Source organism: Triturus cristatus, chromosome 8, assembly GCF_964204655.1.
Source record: "Triturus cristatus chromosome 8, aTriCri1.1, whole genome shotgun sequence".
NCBI classification, from domain to species: domain Eukaryota; kingdom Metazoa; phylum Chordata; class Amphibia; order Caudata; family Salamandridae; genus Triturus; species Triturus cristatus.
In genome coordinates this window covers 404,943,376-404,962,625 of record NC_140591.1, presented here as the reverse complement: position 1 = coordinate 404,962,625, position 19,250 = coordinate 404,943,376, and the positions used below count along the sequence as shown (strand labels likewise).

The 19,250-nt window shown below is 43.5% G+C and overlaps 1 protein-coding gene across 1 annotated transcript in view; it reads left to right on the top strand.

Annotated features, from left to right (window-relative positions):
* The window catches only part of WDFY2 (WD repeat and FYVE domain containing 2), a 514,044-nt gene that overhangs the window by 40,325 nt on the left and 454,469 nt on the right, over positions 1-19,250 (top strand). The window contains exon 2 of the mRNA XM_085621796.1: positions 18,564-18,631. Within this exon, the coding sequence (XP_085477922.1) occupies positions 18,564-18,631 (68 nt within the window). The remainder of the gene's footprint in view (positions 1-18,563; positions 18,632-19,250) is intronic.

Genomic DNA, 19,250 nt, shown 5'->3' with positions numbered 1-19,250 from the left:
ATTGCCTTGTCCGACACTTGTCTAGGAGTATATCTCCACAGTCCTGTCCCCATTTGCCCCTTGCCAATATTCTTTGTCTTAACTGGTTCTGAACATTATCTCATGATTACAAGCATGTGGATATGATTAATAGAATCCCATTTCAAAAAAATTGTATATCTAAGTTAACATAAGTTAGTATTACATGCTATTGTCAGAACTATGATCTTTCTGTGGTTGGCATAGAAATATCATAAACACCCAATCCCTACTAAACAGAAGAAAATATAATTAAAACGTATTTGCTTGCCTCTTACATAGCAAAAGCACCTATATTTTAATCTTGTTTCTACAGTGAGAAGTCATTTTCTGGACAGCTTGCCATTCTGATCCGTTAAGAGCTGTCTAGCTAGTGGAACAATACATTGTGATGTTATTGGAAGTACCTTGTGCTGTGGCAAGGTAGCTGTGAGGAAAAGACCACTTTTATTTGATTGTAACAATGACGTGTGGGATTCTGGGTATAATATGTAATAGAAACTCTTGTGGACAGCTCAATTCACCCAGACATTCAACAGAGCAACTGACACTCCATGTGATGCTAAGAGGGAAAAAAGAGGGAATCTGGCATCACATGACTATTGGAATCCTTCAATTGCATGCTCAGAAAGCCCACGTGGTCCCATTCAGATGAAGCGAGAACACCACCATTTTGCATGTTCACATATATACTTGACAACTTTTCTTGAACACTGAATATTGACATTTGACATACATTTCATTGCGTGCCTGTGCAGGATAATAGTCTCTGAAATGGCTTTTGCTTACATTTCCACTTAGTAGGCATATTATCAAATACCTTGAACATTCTGTACAAGGACTAAGTTTGCTGCACAAAATATTGTAGTTTGTCATTGTCCACTCGGCGACAGAGCTATCGCAATAGAATCAACAATAGCGGCCTGATTAGGACTTCGGCTTGGCAACATTGGTGATGTTTATTATATAAACGTCATTACTTCCTTGGTTAGTTAGAGGAGCATTTCGCTGGCACTGAGAGGTCGCCACATTCCAGCCCAGCTGATTCCTGTTTACCTCGTGCGAGGGATGATACCCAGCTATCCACCAGACTAGCGCCCTGATGACACTTACACACAGGTAACGGGGAGTTTGAATGCCCAGCGTACAGTAATCCAAGAAGGAAATGGCTAGGCCCTGCCTGTCGCCTCCTGGGCACTACAAACTACCGTGTTGCTTTGCGCATTCTACAATCTGATACAAGATTGATGCTAGTTTGTGCAGTGGCCAAATTTCTGGGCTGGTCTTGGATCATCAGAAGTAAATTCACTAGCCCTAGTAGATGATTTCTGTTTATAGCACTTTTATCCCCTTTTTTTTAACCTTTTTAATCGATTTTAACACTTTTTTATGAATTTATACAACTAGTCATTAAGCTACCAAGGTGGAGAGTATTCTCATAAATATTGTGATTTCTTGTAAATATTGCTCCCTTGATGAATTGTCTGCTTGTTTTTATATGTTTGTATGTACATGCTTTTATGATAATTCTTTTATCGAAATAAAGCTTTTTGACTTGACTTGACTTGACTTGAGTTAGATCACCATTCAGCAATTTTGGCAGATTCACCCATCCTAGGCATTCTTGTTTAGGTAGCGCTAGGTAGGAGGAGTACAATATATTACAGTACTTATTTGCAAGTATATATTCTCTATGACAACACAATGGTTGAACTGTTTATCTTCTTTACCATTCTTGTAATGCTGATCACATTTTTGTTTCCTTCTATTGCTTATTGCAGCACATGTTTTTTATACAGGAACTACAATGCTTCAATAGTTATTGAAACGCCTTGCTGGGTATTTTATTGTGTATCTCTTTGTGTGTGCATGAGTAACCAAACTAAAGGGTTCTAGATCTGCTACCACAATTTTCCTTGGGGAGTCGGAGTTGTCATATTCTGAGGTTGCACAATCCATTTGTTACCTGGTCAGGTTTGGGGTACAGATGGTGCACTGTGAGCTAGCAAGACAAATGCCAATATATCTTGACGGTGTGCGAGGAATCAGTCTCGCACCATCCTGGCGTTTATGTTTTCCAACAAATGCACAGTTTTTACTGAGTAACCATAAGCCATATGACGGAGGATGACTATTAACAACCAACCAAAGCGTTTTCTATAATCTGAGAAAACTGACATGACTGAGGAGAGCCTCATGTCTTCTTTGTCCTGTCTTGTTATCTCTATCTAACTTAAAGTACATTTAAAATAAGGCCCTATGTCAAGATCTTCTGCTACTATGGAGGAGCAACTGTTTCTCTAGCAACAGTGGAAGTTGCTGGGTCTTAAAAAGGACCCACAGCAAGGAGGAGCTAAGAGACTGCAACAACTAAAACCTTTCTAAGGTTCTTTATTCCAATATAATCTCTGTATGAATGAGTAGCTATGGTTGCAGTCCATTGTGAGCAGAATTCTAATTATAAATCCCCCTGTGCCAGCAGTGAATTGCATCCTTTATCTGTGATTTAACATGTCTTGGTATAGCCTCCCTTAAATTGAAATTAATCGATGCTATGTTTGATTGCAGTAGTTAAAACATGCATTTCTGCTCAACCGTTTGCTGCCTGGTATACAATATGCTATTTTTTATACTCTGAGGGCATGACACTGGACAAATGGATATTACTGATATCTTAATATTTCCTTAGTTTTAAGGCAAAACCCTATTTGACTTTAATGTCTGCAAAAGCCTTTCATGATTTTTCTATGCGAAAGAGTAGCCTCTATCTTTTACAATTCATCTTTGTTACCATAGCACATAAATGCCACCTGTATCAAACCGCGTGAGAGACTGGAGCGGGACGCTCTAGACAGGGACTGCACTACCACTAAACACTCAGTGATGAGTATGTAACAAGTTAGACGAAATTTGTCATCTGTTTAACATATCAGAAAATTGTAATCATCATCAAAACCAATATTGATGTCTAAACCATCGAAAGACATTCGTGAATATGAGATACGAATCAAAGCTTCTTCTTGTTGAAGTGTTCTTTAATCACACTCCAATCGTGCTGAAAAAGTTCATGTTACAGAGTACTATAACAAAATGAGGCGTAGCTTGATTTTCCCAAAGCATTTCGGGCGTGGTGTTCGCCCTTCTTCAGGGGTATCTATGAGTAAAACATCAAACAATTACATTCAAAGGTTTTAAGCTGATAACTACGTAGAAAATTGGAAGGCTTTACGGCGTCACACAGAAATTTCAGGCAAGATCAAAGATTAAAGCCACTGGAATTGAGCAAATGAATTGAAATGTGAAAGCACGTCACCAAAGAGTCTGAGAAAAATCTGATAGACATCTGAGAGGGAGAAGGGTGGTCCAGAGCATGAGAGCGGAAAAAAGAAAGGAAGGAAAAATCACAGTGTGCTAGAAATCAAAGATCATCGTGCGCGAAAGATTAGACCCAAGACGTATCCAGGTGGTAGAGACTATAATACCTGAAAAAACTAGCAAGGCTGGTATCTGTTTAAGGATGAAAGCGATGGAATGAGGTTACCTGCAAAAATGCAAAGAAGGGTACGTGTCTCGTAAGGTGTTGAAAAGGACTCTGCGAAGCAGTGTGGGTGCTCCGACAATGATCGACATGCAAGGGAAACATGCTAAAAAAAAACTCACCGAGCGTCCGAAGAACGCTAAGGATCACTTTACTGGAAAACAACAGTGCACTATATAGTACACAAGCGGAACGGTGAGATAAGGAGGTGGAAAACCTGCGGGAAATAGGTAAATGCAGGGGGTTAAAGGGTGTGTGGTGCGTGCGGAAAGACCTGACAATTAGAACATGTAAAGCAGGGTACCTGGGAAAATACTCTCTGTCTCCGCGCTCTGGGTCTGAAAGTTGTGTGAGCTGCTGAATCCCGCCCGTAAATATCGGCGAAGTCCGGGTTGCGTTCACGTGGGGAAGTCTCAGTGTAAAACATGAAAGAAGGACTCGCGATGAATGTAAGGTATAACCAGGGGTGGCCATCTTGAGTTGGGAAAAGAGCTCTGACAGACAGAATGAGCAGGGCAAAAAGTGCACGAAAAGCGGTTGCGAGTGAATGACAGAGTGAAAGGACAAGCTTATACGGCCTAAACAACGGAAGTGCTCCAGAGGTGAATGACACCTGTATTACGGAATAACAGCATACGAAAAACTGAATACAAAAAACTTTAAATCGTCAATGTCAAATGAACAGTGTTCTACCTATATACATTCTAATGAGTGCTAATAGTCCACAAGTAACATCCTGCCTATTTACAGTCTATATTGAGTTAACGTTCTGACATTGTGTCTTTAACAGAAAGGTAAGAGCGTCAAACAAATAAAACGCGCTACTGGTATAAGTACATTAAATGAAAAAGAAAAACATGACTACTAAAAATTCACTACAGTAATGTGTACGAAACAACTACTGGAAATTGATCTCTATGAGATGGAAAAGTGTTGTCCTGGCAGTTACCACGGAGTGAGTGTGAATACTAGTGGGCCATCGTGGGGTCAGGTTGATTGTTGATTATTTTCCGGTATGTTAGGGAGATGGCTTTTTTGCTTAAATGTTCTGCAAGAAGTCTGTCTTCCAGTGGTGAGGCCTCCGGTAGTTGCATGGTTGGTGAAATTGCTGCCATGAGCGCATGCCTAACCTGCATATATCTGAAAGTTTCTGTCTGTGCCAAGCCATATGTAGTTTGCAGCTGTGTGAAAGGGGTAACCACTCCTTTCTTCCACAGGTCACCCACCATAGAGATGCCTATCAGGTCCCTTTCCGGAAAACCCTTAGTGTTTCACAACTGTCCTAGTTCTCGAGTGACCCACTGTGGTATTGCTTGTGTGAGAACCCCTTCCCTTCCCAATGCCCTCTGTGCCGCTCTCCATACATATAGCGTGTGCCCTGTGGGACCTGTATAAGTTTTCTTTCTAGATCTATTATATAATGCCCTCTAGGAGATGCCTATCCATACGGAACGCTGGGTCATCTTGTGATGCATGAAGCCATTGATTTATCACAATTAGCTGTGATGCCCAATAGTACGTCTGTATGTTTGGAAGGGCTATACCGCCATCATACCATCCCTTCACAAGTTTCTTCATGGCGATACGAGCTGACCTTCCATCCCATAGCATCTTGGTCACCTCAGCACTCATTTTGAAATAGGTGGGGCCGACCGGGAATGGGGTATTTTGTAGGATGTATAAGAACCTGGGAAGTGCCATCATCTTAAAAATGGTCGCCCTTCCCAGTAGAGTGAGTGGCAGCGAGTGCCAGTGTTTGACATCTCGGCGCAGTCTGTCCAGGGGCTTCGAAAGGTTTTCTTCAGTGAAACGCGTGTCCTGATGTGTAACATACATGCCGAGATATTTGAATCCCTGTTCTACGATCTGGATGTCGCAGTTGCGCGGCATTTAAGGCGGAGGGCCATTCAGGCACTATAGAAGTAATTTCGCCCAGTTGATAGTATAACCTGAGGCCCTGCCGTACGCTGCACAGATATCGAGTAAGCAGTTAATCGACCATGTTGGGGATGTCAAATATAGCAATATATCATCCGCGTATAAGTACAATGAAAAAGGTAGTGATGGTATTGCAGGAATGCACATCAGTCATAAAAAGTTGGTTACTTCAATTAGTCAATATAATCTTATAGTATTGGTGCCACTCAAGGTATTCAAATAGAGACACCCCACTACCGTAGATGTCACAACACAAACAGTTCCTAGGAACTTCCGTGTAAAGCCTATACAAACCTCTATACCTCGGCACTCCAAAAATACCTTCTAGTCTGAATTCTCATACAATTCTAATTGTATATCCAGTATATCAGCTCACAGGAAACAAATCCATACATTTAGATAGTTGCACATTATTTTTAATATCAAATTTAACGTTAAATGCAAGAGTGTAAAACCAATAACTAGGGTGAAATACAGAATACAAGCAAATGTTTCTTGACATATGTTCTGTTATCCTTCATAAATACGTGTGAGTTGAGACCATATGGCCCCGCTGTCGAAAATGATGGAAAAAAACTGCCAACATGTGTTTCGTTACGATAGTAACTTCTTCAAGGCTTCACATGTAGAAATTGTCGAATCAAGAAAGGAAGATAAGATGCTAGTGTTCAAATCGTATGGAAGTGGTCGGTACCAACGATCCTTAGAAATGGTCAATATTAAATCCAGGCCAATCCTCTATAAAGACTCCCAAAGCAGAGTAATGGTCTGGAGGGAATCACTGGATAATGTACATTTTCCCTTGATAGAATAAGGCATCTGTCAAAAAATCCCCAACTGTAAGAGCGTCCACTCAAGGGTGAAAAATGTTGATGATCAATATTTCTCTTAATTTAAATGCGTATTGATATAAAATTCTCTCGCTTCCTTCCAGCTGAAAAAAGGTCACAGTAATATATGTCTAATGGTCTTTCATTTCAACGAAATTTCGAGGCTATGATAGGCCTCCTCAGAAATGGCACAAACGCGGTAATGTAGCGTTGTGTTCTCAGTATAAAGCGTATAATGATATGCGATCTTCCCACCCCATAGTCCATTTTATCCTCCGGATGACCGGGTCCTGGCGTACCCAGGCCACCAGTGGTTCCAGTAGTATGGCAAACAGGAGCGGAGAGAGAGGGTACCCTTGCCTCGTCCCTTTACCAAGGGGGAAGTCTGTCGAGATGCGGCCATTGGCAACAACTTGTGCCAGGGGTTTGTTATAGAGTAGGCGCACCCAATCGCAGAATTTGGGGCCAAAGCCCATATGTTGTAGGACAGCTAAGAGGAAGGGCTACTCGACCATATCAAATGCCATGCGTGCATCTAGGGAAAGTATAACCGCGTCTTCCGCAATAGTGGACCTGCGTGCCATGACACTATGAAGCTTCCGGAGGTTTAAGGCTGTGTTCCGGTTCAGCATAAAGCCTGATTGATCCGGATGGATCACTGTTGTGAGATAGGGTTGTAATCTCAGTGCTAATGTTTTAGCCATTATCTTTGCTTCTGCATTTATCAGAGATATAGGCCTATAGGACATACATTCCTGCGGAGGCTTACCTGGCTTAGGGATCGCTACTATCGTCGCAAGTCACTGATCTCTGGGCAATTCTCCAACCTGTAGACTTGTCTCATACATATTAAATAGGTGTGGTGCAAGGTGAGTAGCTGCTCTCTTGTGGAACTCCACCGGGATACCATTAGGCCCCAGGGCTTTCCCCGTGTGCAGTGCGCCTATGGCTAAAGTAAGCTCATCTGTGGTCAAATCAACGTTGAGCATCTTGGCTGCGTCCTGTGATAACTTTGGCATACGAATATTTTTCAGGAAGGCTAGATTGTCCTCTATGGTATTATTGGCTGTGGGCTTGTATATAGTTTCGTAATATGAGGCCAATGCGTTGACTATTTGCTGAGGGTCTGAGGTCATATCTCCGTTTTCCAACCGAAGTTGGGCTATCCATCTGCTAGCTCTGTCCTTTTTATCTAACCAGGCGAGAAGCTTACCTGCTTTGTCACCCAGCTCGTAGACCGTATGTTGCGTAGTTGTGAGCTTGACCGTAGCTTCTTCCCATGCAAATGTCTTGTATTGTTCCTGCGCTAAATGTAACCTATGTGTTGTGCCATCGTTAATGTCTAGTGCATAATCCGCCTCCGCTTCGGCTTCTCCCTGCTCTAATGCCTCCATCTGTTGTCTTTTGTGTCGTTTAATGACCAGCAATTAATGAGATTGCCTGACCTCGTATTACCGTTTTGTACGCGTCCCACAATGTCAGAGGGGAGGACACTGAGTGTTCATTTTTGGCAAAGTATTGCTTCGTGGTTTTAAGCAGCCCTTTTCCTATCTGCCGGATTTTAAGATAACCTGGATATAGTGGGAACAGTCTACGTCGGGTGGTAGTGTGGGTTGTATATGTCATGTACACCATGAATGATCTGAGATGCCCCGGGGTAAGTGTTGGATCTCTAATATCGTTTCTAGCCCTGTTGCTAGTGCGAATATATAATCTATTCTTGAAAGACTATTGTGTACCCCTGAGTGGAACGTGTATTGCCGATCCCGCGTTTGCTTAGCTCTCCATACATCAATGAGACCCACAGCTTCTACAAAATCCACCAGTTTGAGGCTTGCACCGCTAGGGACCCTAGGAGGTTGTCTATCTATGGATGCATCAATTGTGGTGTTAAAGTCCCCACCTACAATGGTTTCTGCCTGCGGAAGGGAGAGTAGAAATTTCCCCAATGCTGGGAGGGCTGTTTGCTGTAGTGTTGGTGGGATATAGACTGAAACCAGGTTATACGAACGTCCTTCCCGTTGACATGTCAGCGCTGCGAACTGTCCCTGATCATCTGTCCACGAGCCCATGGGTATCATTAGGAAACGTTTATTAATCAGGATTCCTACTCCTCGAGAGCCAGAAGTAAATTCAGAGTGCACTGCCATCTTGTACCCCCATCTATCTAGGGCCTTTCATGCTGTGCCTGTCAAATGAGATTCCTGTATCAATGCCACCGCCGGACCTTTACGCTTAATGTACTGTAGGACCAGCCCCCTTTTAATCTTGTCCCCCAATCTGTTCACATTCCACGATAACACAGTAAAATGAGGGGACAGACCTCAGGGGTTATGGGGATGGTCATCTGCTAGATGCCATCTTCTCCTCAAGCCCTCACGTCACCTTCAGCCACACCACCGAACTCACCTGGACAGACCACCACTGCATCCACTCCTCCTTCCGGAAACAACTCACACACCACCGCACCCTACAGACCCCCCGCCGGTGCTGGAGCAAAGTCTCCCAAGAACAACTACAGACAAATCTCGCACTCAACCCTCTGATGAACCCCAACAACCCTGATGAAGGCGCACTCACCCTCGAACGCTGGATGAACAACTGCACCAACACTGTCGCCCCACTGAAAAACCCCACCAGCAGAAGAGTCAGCTGGTTCACCCCGGAACTCCTCGACTCAAAACGCACCTGCCGGAAACTGGAAAACATATGGCACAGCGAGAAGACTCCAGACAGCCGCGCTGCCCACAAAGTCGCCATCTGCAACCACCACCACCTCATCAGGACCGCCAAAAGGACCTCCTTCTCAGACCGCCTTGACAACAACGCACACAACAGCAAGGAGCTCTTCAACATCGTGAAGGAACTCTCCAACCCCAGCTCCAACGCCAACGACATCCCACCCTCGCAAGCCCTGTGTGACTCCCTCGCCGCCTTCTTCCACCGGAAAATCACCGACATCCATGACAGCTTCAGATCCCGGACGGCCCCTGCCGACCACACTGCACCGAACCCACCGCACCCCACCGTCCACGACACTCTAACAACCTGGGCCAACGTGAGCATCGAGGACACAATCAAGACCACGGGAACAATCCACTCCGGATCCCCGTCCGACCCTCTCCTGCACCACATTCTCAACAAAGCCAGCAATTCCATCCCACCCCACCTGAACAAAATCATCAACCTCTCCTTCGAGACCGCCACCTTCCCTGAGAACTGGAAGCACGCAGAGATCAACGCTCTACTGAAGAAACCCAAGGCGGATCCGAGCGACCTCAAGAACTTCCGGCCCATCTCCCTGCTTCCGTTCCCAGCAAAGGTCATCGAGAAGATAGTAAACACCCAGCTCACCCGTCACCTCGAAAACAACAACATCCTGGACCCCTCCCAATCAGGATTCTGCAGCAACCACAGCACCGAGACCGCCCTCATCGTCACCACAGACGACATCCGGATCCTGCTAGACAACGGCGAGACGGCAGCCCTCATCCTCCTGGACCTCTCCGCCGCCTTCGACACTGTCTGCCACCACACTCTACGCACACGCCTCCACGATGCCGGGATCCAAGAGAAGGCCCTGGACTGGACCTCCTCCTTCCTCGCCGGCAGAACTCAGAGAGTCCGCCTCCTCCGTTCCGATGCAATGCCTCCTAGATCATCTGCGGCGTCCCTCAAGGATCCCCCCTCAGCCCGACGCTGTTCAAAGTCTACATGGCCCCACTAGCACGCATCGCCCGACAACACGACCTCAACATAATCTCCTACGCCGACGACACTCAGCTGATCCTCTCCCTCACCAAGGACCCCCTCACCGCCAAATCCAACCTCCACCTTGAGAATGAAGGCCGTCGCAGACTGGATGGAGGACAGCTGCCTCAAACTGAACACAGACAAGACGGAAATCCTCATCCCCGGGTCCAACCCCTCCGCTTGGGACGACTCCTGGTGGCCCACGTCACTGGGATCCACCCCGGCACCCACCGACCACGCACGCAACCTGGGAGTCATCCTCGACTCGAAACTCTCCATGACCAAACAAGTCAACGCAGTCTCCTCCACCTGCTTCAACACCCTCCGCATACTCCGCAAGATCTACAGATGGATCCCGACAAACACGAGGAAAACAGTCACCCAGGCCCTAGTCAGCAGCGGACTCGACTACGGAAACGCCCTCTACGCCGGAGCCTCATCCAAGCTCATCAACAGACTACAGAGAATCCAGAACGCCTCTGCACGCCTGACCCCCCCAACGTCCCGCGTCGCGACCACATCACCCCCCACCTGAGGAACCTGTACTGGCTCCCAGTCGACAAAAGAATCTCCTTCAAGCTCCTGATCCACACACACAAGGCTCTCCACAAAACCGGCCCAGCCTATCTCAACAGTCGGGTCTCCTTCTACGTACCCAACAGAAAACTCCGCTCCGCTGACCACGCCCTGGCCACGGTCCCACGCATCTGGAGAACTACGTCCAGAGGCAGATCCTTCTCCCATCAAGCCACCAGGACCTGGAACACCTTCCCCCTCTACCTGCGACAGACTAAAGACTTGCTGACCTTCAGGAGACAACTCAAGACCTGGCTCTTCGGCCAATAGCAGCAGCATCCCTCCCCCCAGCGCCTTGAAACCCTCACGGGTATGTAGTGCGCATTACAAATTATTGATTGATTGATTGATTGACTGTAGCATCTCTTGGTGAGTCTAGATGTTGATATGCAAATAATAAAAAAAAAATGTTTAAAAAAAAAAAAAGTGTAATGCACCTTGTACGCTACTGTAACACAGTTGACATTGTTTTTTTTTTCTTTTTTTAATTAATATTTTTCTTTGCATTTAAACAATAAACACTTAAATCATGAGTGTGAGATATCTAGGCCTCAATACACATTGACAATCGCTGATGGATAGAACAGGTCGCGACTTCCCCCCGAAAAAGGACAGGGCTCCCCAACGTATGATTACAGAGGTACATATACTGGAAGACCCCTCAATAACTAGCAACAGACCTGTCGACAATGCAGGCATTAGAACAGTCAAGGCGCAATTCCCAGTTCCCCTCCCGACAGGCTCGATCCCTCCTCCCCCAACTTAATCTCCAAGCCATAGTACCGTAACCAGGGAGTCCATATTTTACTAAATTTTCGGGGACATCCCCTCGCTATATATGTTGTTTTCTCCGCCACCATATACAAATTTAAACAGTTCCTCCATTCCTGTATGGTAGGGATTTGGGAAACGCCCCAGTAGCAAGCTATGTCTCTTTTGGCAACTACCAATCCCAAATTGACCAATAGAAGCTTATATCGTGGAAGATCCACTTCCGTGTTGATCCCCAATAGACTAGAGCGAGGTTCTACCTCTAGGTGAGCCCCCAATATAGTGTTCAATTCCTGTACCACTGTGGACCAATACATTTGTGTCTTAGTACACTCCCAGATTGTGTGTATGAATGTCCCCCGCTATGCATGACATTGAAGGCACTCCGAGTTCTCTGCTCTAACAAGTGCGTGCAGCCTCGCCCTATCAAAATAAGCCATATGAAGGATTTTGTACTGTACATGGCGCAGTCTCAGCTTGACACGGTAGACCTTGTTAAGCACATCACACTCCTTCGGCACAGTGAGGGTTCTCACCGGAACTGAATATTTCTACACAAAATCTATGCACATTCAGAATAATACTTCCATTGGCTTGTTTAATCACCTAACTATCTATTTTACTAACGCACTACGTTTGGCAATGACAGCCGCTTATACCAAATTATGAAGAACAATCTCCAGTCGCATAAGAAAATAGCTCCATTCTTAAAACTGTGACAAACTACATCTTACCGCCCTCCCGTGCCTTTTGCATCTCTGTTCAATAACACTACCCATAGTTTAATTGTCTGATTTACCTTTCAGCAATCCAAAAATGTTACATTTCGTTCATACCTTTCCAGGTACTCTAAGTCAGAGAGGAGAGAAGCATCATTTGCTGCTTTACAAAAATGTGGATAAAACAAAGGGAATCTCCTCAAAGCCAAACCTGCTTTCCCTTGAAAAAAAAAAACCTTCACTCTAAATTGTACGGGGAGCTTTTTCGAGCAAGGAACAACTGTTTCAACTCACTTATACCACTGTTCATTCAATATTGCACCTCTAAGACCCTGAATCACTGGTATATCAACAACCTTTGTGATATACATTTCTTGTTTCCTACTGTCTTGTCTCCTTCTCACTTACTCTGGTCTTTGCTTTACCTATCGAAATGACCCTCTCTGACTTTTACATCCAGATTTCTGAAATTAAATCCACTTTTTTCTCTGATAAAGCCATTCGATAAAAGCTTTTTAAACTGCCTGCTGAAATGTTTAACAAACCTTATATTCCCAATTTCCATTTCCCCAGTTTGTTTCTCTTCTGGCCAAGTATGAACAGTCATCAAGAAAGTCCTTTGACATTCATTAGTTGAACGTCTGTTGGTCTGTTAGTTATTTTGCCAAGCTACAGGAGTCGACTAACTGCAAGAACTCCTTTTCAACAACAACCCTTATTACAGTGGGTGATTATGATCTCACCATACTTAATTCTGAACCGGTCACTGACAAGCGTGTGATTCTTTTTTCATCTTTTCTCACTAGATGAACTCAACTTAAATGGGATATCTGCTTGAACAGTTGGTTTGACACTGTTCACAACTGGATATCTTAACTGTATTAAACTCACCCTTACAAGAACAAATTCCTGCTTTTCTGTGCCTCTCATCACTCTGACAAACATAACTCACCCTGGCACCTTTCACATGACTTCACTCCTCTGCCATTCCACTTTTTCCCACTCAGTCAAAAATATGATACCTCTATCGGTTTCAAATCTCAGTTTGACACATCCTACAAGGCCTTCCTTACTCAGACACTGCTTCTGTATAAGGTTCGATTTTCCAGGATATGATTTCCGCTCTGTGAATCAGGCAATGATAATATCCAAATGTTGTTATGAAAATTCCATTCTGGACAGTTTCCCAACTGCTTATCTTTCGGTCTTGAACGCACTGCATTGGTCAGCCAAACACAGACTTGAACTAAAAGTATAGTATTCCATCAGTTGATCATGCAACCCATGATAAATCTTCACTTGTTTTGAATTAAGGTAGTATAGTTTGTCAACTTCTCTGTATTGTCTTGAAACCCATCAGAATACAAAATACTCCACTATCTTCCTTATAAGAAATCCATTTTGGATAGTATTTCTCACACAAGTATGTTCTCATCCCACTATCAGCCTATACAACAAAACTAAAACCAAAACCTTTTCAAATGCATCCTCCTGACTATGGAACTCCGTTTCCCAGATATCAGTTGTGCTCCCTTTGAGGCATTTTTTAAAATAATCATCTCTTTCTTTATCCTATCCACCTCCACCCACAATACTTCAGGCTTCAACCAATTTCTTTTCCCCTGGGCCTTGAAATCTTCTAAATATCTGTATCACATGCATTAACTTCTTTTCCATAGATGATATATTCCAGTTGTAGTCCCTCATCTATCTTTGTTACTTGTTTGTTATATCTTTTACTCTTTTGTTATATATCTATGTGTTGTATATATATAAAGTGCTCCCATATCTCTGTGTGAGGCAGCAATTATAATAATGTGTTTTTATATAATGCTTCATATGATAATTCTGATCTTTTAAGTATTGCAAAAGATGCAGCTGTTATATAGATACATCCTCTAAAAACACGAACAAGTCAAATTAGGTCCTTTCTCATCCGCTCCTACTTATCTACACTGGGGAGTTCAACAGGGCTCAATTCTCTCCCCTGTCATTTAATCCACATACCCATCCACTTGCCACAGTATTAAAAAAGCTTATAATGATAACTTTATCACCTTATCACATTGCAGTTGATACTCTGGGGCCGGGGGCTACTATTTTGGGTATTTGGGTTAAAGAAGGGCTGAGGTCCAGGAGGTGGGGTCGCGCAGGGGTAGGGTTTTAGAATTAAGGGCTAGGGGACGGAGGTGGGTGGTCATTAGGGGTAGGGGTTTAGGGCTTAGAGCAGAGGAAGGGTCTTTTTTAGAAGGGTTGAGAGCCGGGAGATGAAGTGTGCCAGGGACCAGGATTATGGTTTAGGGTAGAGGTCAGGGAAACCTTTGCCACGCATATGCCTTGAACATACAGGCTTTACATACATTCATTATAAAGGCATGCGTGGTAAAGCCATATTCATTGAAATAGCATTCGTGGTAAAGGTTTGCGTTGTAATGGCATTTGAGTTGTAACGCATGCGTGGTAAAGGCATGAGTTACAACGGAATGTGATGTAATGTCATACATCCATGATCCATGCAATCAGTCACTCATCCTTGCACTTCTGTATCAATTCACACACAACTTGACTCATTCTTGCATTCACTAACCCGCCAGTGCACAATTCAACACTCACAAAGTCAACAATCAATGTAGAGGCAGTGCAGTTATAAAGCAGACCTATTCGCTTTGCTGCTACTTTGTGAGAGTGCTTCCAGCAGTGCATCACTGTTAGATTGTGAGGGGTGTAAGAGTGTTGTCAGTGGTGTGACTGTTACTCTGTGAGGGGTGGGTGTGCTTCTATTCATGTGTTTCTTCTAGTGTGTGAAAGGTGTGAGAGTGCTGTTGTTATTTCGGGTGTTTTGCTTTTTTCCCTTTTTAAGAGTTTTAACAGAACCCAGTCATGAAGTGCCAGTTAAACCAGTGAACATGTTCAGTACTCTGCGTCCAGTCCCCCTTTAACTGCTTTGCAGCAGTTTCTATTTTTTTGATCCCTCTGTTTGAGAACAGTACAAGTGCACTAACCCCGAAGTTACAGCACCTTGGTTGCAGGCGTGCACGCAAAGCCCCTCATCTTTAGAGTCTGGAGTTTCATACTGCACATGTCCTGAAGAGCACATACTTGTGCATGCACCAAAGAGTGCCACGTCTGCACGGTATGTAAACCAGCATAGCAGTGGAAGGAACCCACCAACTGCCGCCAATGCCCACTGGGACGGAAGGACATCGATTTGGGATTACATGCTATTGCTGTTTTACGCAGCAATGGCTGGCATTGGAGCTAATGGTGCTTGCAGTGTCATAGTAGTAGATGGACAGCAGTGGTACTCGTTTCTTCTGGGCAATAACTGTGCTCTTCCATTGCAGACCATGTGGAAATATGGAGAAATGTTTTGAGGCATGGGAGCTGAGGGGAATGGTCTCGGGTCAATCGGTGGTTACTGGGTTCCTGTTGCAACAATAGAAGCCTTTTACTTCTGGTGTCTTGGGGCCCAAACTGAGAATCAGTTATGCCCCTTTAGCACTTGACACGCAGGGTAGCGAGTAAGAGCAATCCAGGACTCGTGCAAGAAGGTGGTGCAGGTTAGAAACCCAGAGATCTGCAAAGCACATGTGAGGAAATGCCCCTTTATGCGTGATCACTGCCCTGTTTTGCTCAATTGTATTGCTGGTTTTTAGACTACACACTGGGACACTGCTGTCCACTTGGCAGTGTATGTACTCTTCCCCCTATACATGTGGGTCAGAACAAATACACTGGGAAGTGGACTGCAATCCTTAATTGACAGATTTAATTCCCCTATGAGGCCCTAGTAGTTGGTGTAGAAATTTAAGTGTCGCCTATGGACTGCAGCATTTATTCCCCCATCCGCTAGTGTGACACAGGAAAACATGGCTTCAGGCCTACGATTGTAACCTGACTGCTGCAGTTTAAACCTGCAGCCCAACCTGTCAAAATAACTGTTTTGACAGGGGAAAGCGTTCCTTTTAAATATTAATATGTTACCCTTATGTAGGCCTTCTTGCCAACAAGGGAGGGTGCTTTCTATTTCAAAATGGCACATGTAGAAATTTTATGTTAGCATGCCCCTACAGTGACAACTCCCCCTCCCTGCCCTTTCCCCCCAAATAGCTATTTTCGCTGTGGAAAGCGCTGGCTGCTCTGAGAGAAGTAGAATACAGATTAAAGTATGATATCTTTGGTTTGAGACTAGCTAGTAAAATTATCAACCACTCTTACATAGGGCAAAAAAGGAACCACTGAAAAAATTAGCAAGGTTGCCCCTGGAAACCTTTACCCCATTGCTTAGTGTCGAGCAAGGAGTCACCCCCACCCACTAGCTCGTGCCAAGCATGAATGTGACACCCCAAGGCACCATCTTCAGAACACTTTCTAGACGTGTGAAAGAACAGAAGAAGTAATGCACATATTGATTGAGAACTATGAAGAGACCTGAAGGTCTGGACCTGCTTACACTTTTGACCAGAAAAAAGAAGCAGACTCAGAGGGTCAGTTTGCTGACCTCTTGTGTGGGTACAGGGGCACACGTAGCATCTGGAATCGACCCTGCAGATAGCCTCTTCTTGAGTTAGTCTTATCCCCCAGGTGCTGTTCATGAGGTCCCAGGACGTTTGGACTTCCAGGCCTCAGAAGGACCGGGACCTACCACCCAAGCCCGTCACCCAAGGCGCAACTTAGGTAGGCTAAACAAATGGGTTTCTCCTGCTTGGAGCATGTTTGCAGCAGCAAATCCGTTTCAGCATGTCCTTGTTGACAAGGTATCTGGCCTTTTGGATCTTTTTGTCTGATACAGCCTGCAACCTTGTCTTTCTGGAGGATTCTGGGCTCTAAAAAAGGGACTATGTCCCAACTAGAAATCTTTACCAAGCGAAGGTGTGAAAAGTTTCTGGCTGATGAGAGGACCTCACTTGGCTCAAAATGTGAATTTTCCTCCTCAAGCTTTTCCCGCCCAAACTCGTGGCATTAGCGGGACATTGTCCAACCGCTATCTTTCATCACCTAACTCTACTCGGATACATCCTGCAACCTTGAACAGCTGGAGGATATCTGCTTTATTTCAGAGACTAGGTCCAACGGTAAAATCTTTGACTGGGACAAGCCTATTTCCTGAATCCCACCCACGTTCCATTGCGTTCCACTTGAGATCGCGCCTACATTCTGTTTAACCACAATCCTAGACTATCATTGGCGCTTTACTATTTCTTTGTGGTTTTACACTTAAATATTTAAAAAATTCATATCTCTGGTTCATCTTCATGGATTTTGTTTAGTGTTGTGTTGTCATATTGTGTATCAAATTTTTCTCTATTTTTATATATTGGAGGGGGGGGGGTCATTTTGTTGTTTTTGACTTTGTAACTGTTTTGGTACTTCTAAATGCTATACGTTTTTTCTCGAAGTTAAACCTGTGTGCTCTTTGCCATATCCACTAATGGTTTAGCTCAGGTTTAAATTGTTAAAATGTTTGACATACATAACAGGTTAATGACTTTATTACTTGCGGCAGATTACCATCCACCCCAATGCATAAGTCACTTTCTTACAGCACACATTAACACTTAATAAATTAATGTCCAGTCAATGTTTTTATTTACTCACAGCTAAACATAAAATTGCAAATTTATACAGTGAAAACCAGACTTTTCTAGCTATTCCTGAATTAGAGACCGGTGCATGAAGTTGTCTGTATTCAATAATAATATGAAACATCTATAGTGTTTCTCAAGGAGTTCACAATGTATTCCCCATACTGCTGTTTTTTTTGTCCCAGAGCTTACAGATGTGAAACCCTTTATAGTTGCAGTTACTGCTTTGTAATGCTTTTTTGTGATTAAATGAGCTCTGGTAGACAGCTAAGCTGTTTGTGGTCAAATGCTGTAACAAAAACAGTCACAGTAAGGAATTACTGTATGCCCCTTGACCAAAGCCATAATATAAAGTCAATGGAACAATGTATACATCTGCGAATTGATTTGGGCTTGACTGATGAACCTTCCAAGCAAAGCCTAAAATAGAAAAAATAGGAAAGAGCCTAATCCAACGCACACTTTCACTAAAGTTTTTAAAGAATTGATGACATGAGGTTTTGCTAGACAGAGATACAGCTGTCTGTAGCCAGATTTATAAAAGTAGCATCCTCTGCCACAGAAAAGCATAAGCATTTATCTTGTATTATAAAGAAAAATGGTGAAAGGTTTGAACAACATTTTTACCAATTACTTTTGCATTTCATGGAGTCAAGTTCTTTATAGAATTATTATTTTTGTTGCTTATGTAATTTTCCCGGCTATTTAAAGTCACAGCAAGCATATAGCTCTTGTTGTGTTTAATATATGTTATGAAAATGTATGTAAAATTTAAATTCTCTGTAGTAAGGTAATGTAACATCCTTCTTACAATTGGATTTTTATTCCCCTACAGGACTGTACGTGTATGGATGAAGCGGGACAGCGGACAGTATTGGCCTAGTATTTATCATGCAATGCCAGGTTCGTGTCTTTACATTATTGTGTTACATTGGTAATCAGGAACATAAAACAATTCCAGTGCTAGCTGCAGCTCCTTGCACCGTTCATTATTTCCTTACTTATTTTAACATTAACTCAGATTTGTTTTCATCTTGACAAACCGTTCTTTCTTCAGATCAAGGGCACATCTATGGGAGCATTTTTCTCAATTAACTTAGCTATCTTTTATATGGATAATCTAGAGATCACTACAATCTTGGCCTCTACAAATCCATTTAGAAACCAGATCCTATTGTGCGTAAGGTCTATTGACAATATTTTTCTTATATTCAATTTCAGAGGTGGCTGAACCAAAACTTCAATGAACTCAGATTCGCTATGTACCATAATGATGTTAAAAGTTTCCTTTCTAGATGTAACTGAAAGTGGAAGACAATCAATTGTATACCACTTTATATTGAAAACAAACAGAAAGAATTACATTCCTTTACTATAAATGTTGTCATCCATGATCCCTTCGGGAGATATTGCCTTATAACCAGTTTCTCCGAATTCGTCGCAATTGTAAGCAAAAAATTTGGATTTCTTTAGGTAGACAGATACACTAACTGATCAACTCCTGTTGCAAGGTTACCCAAAG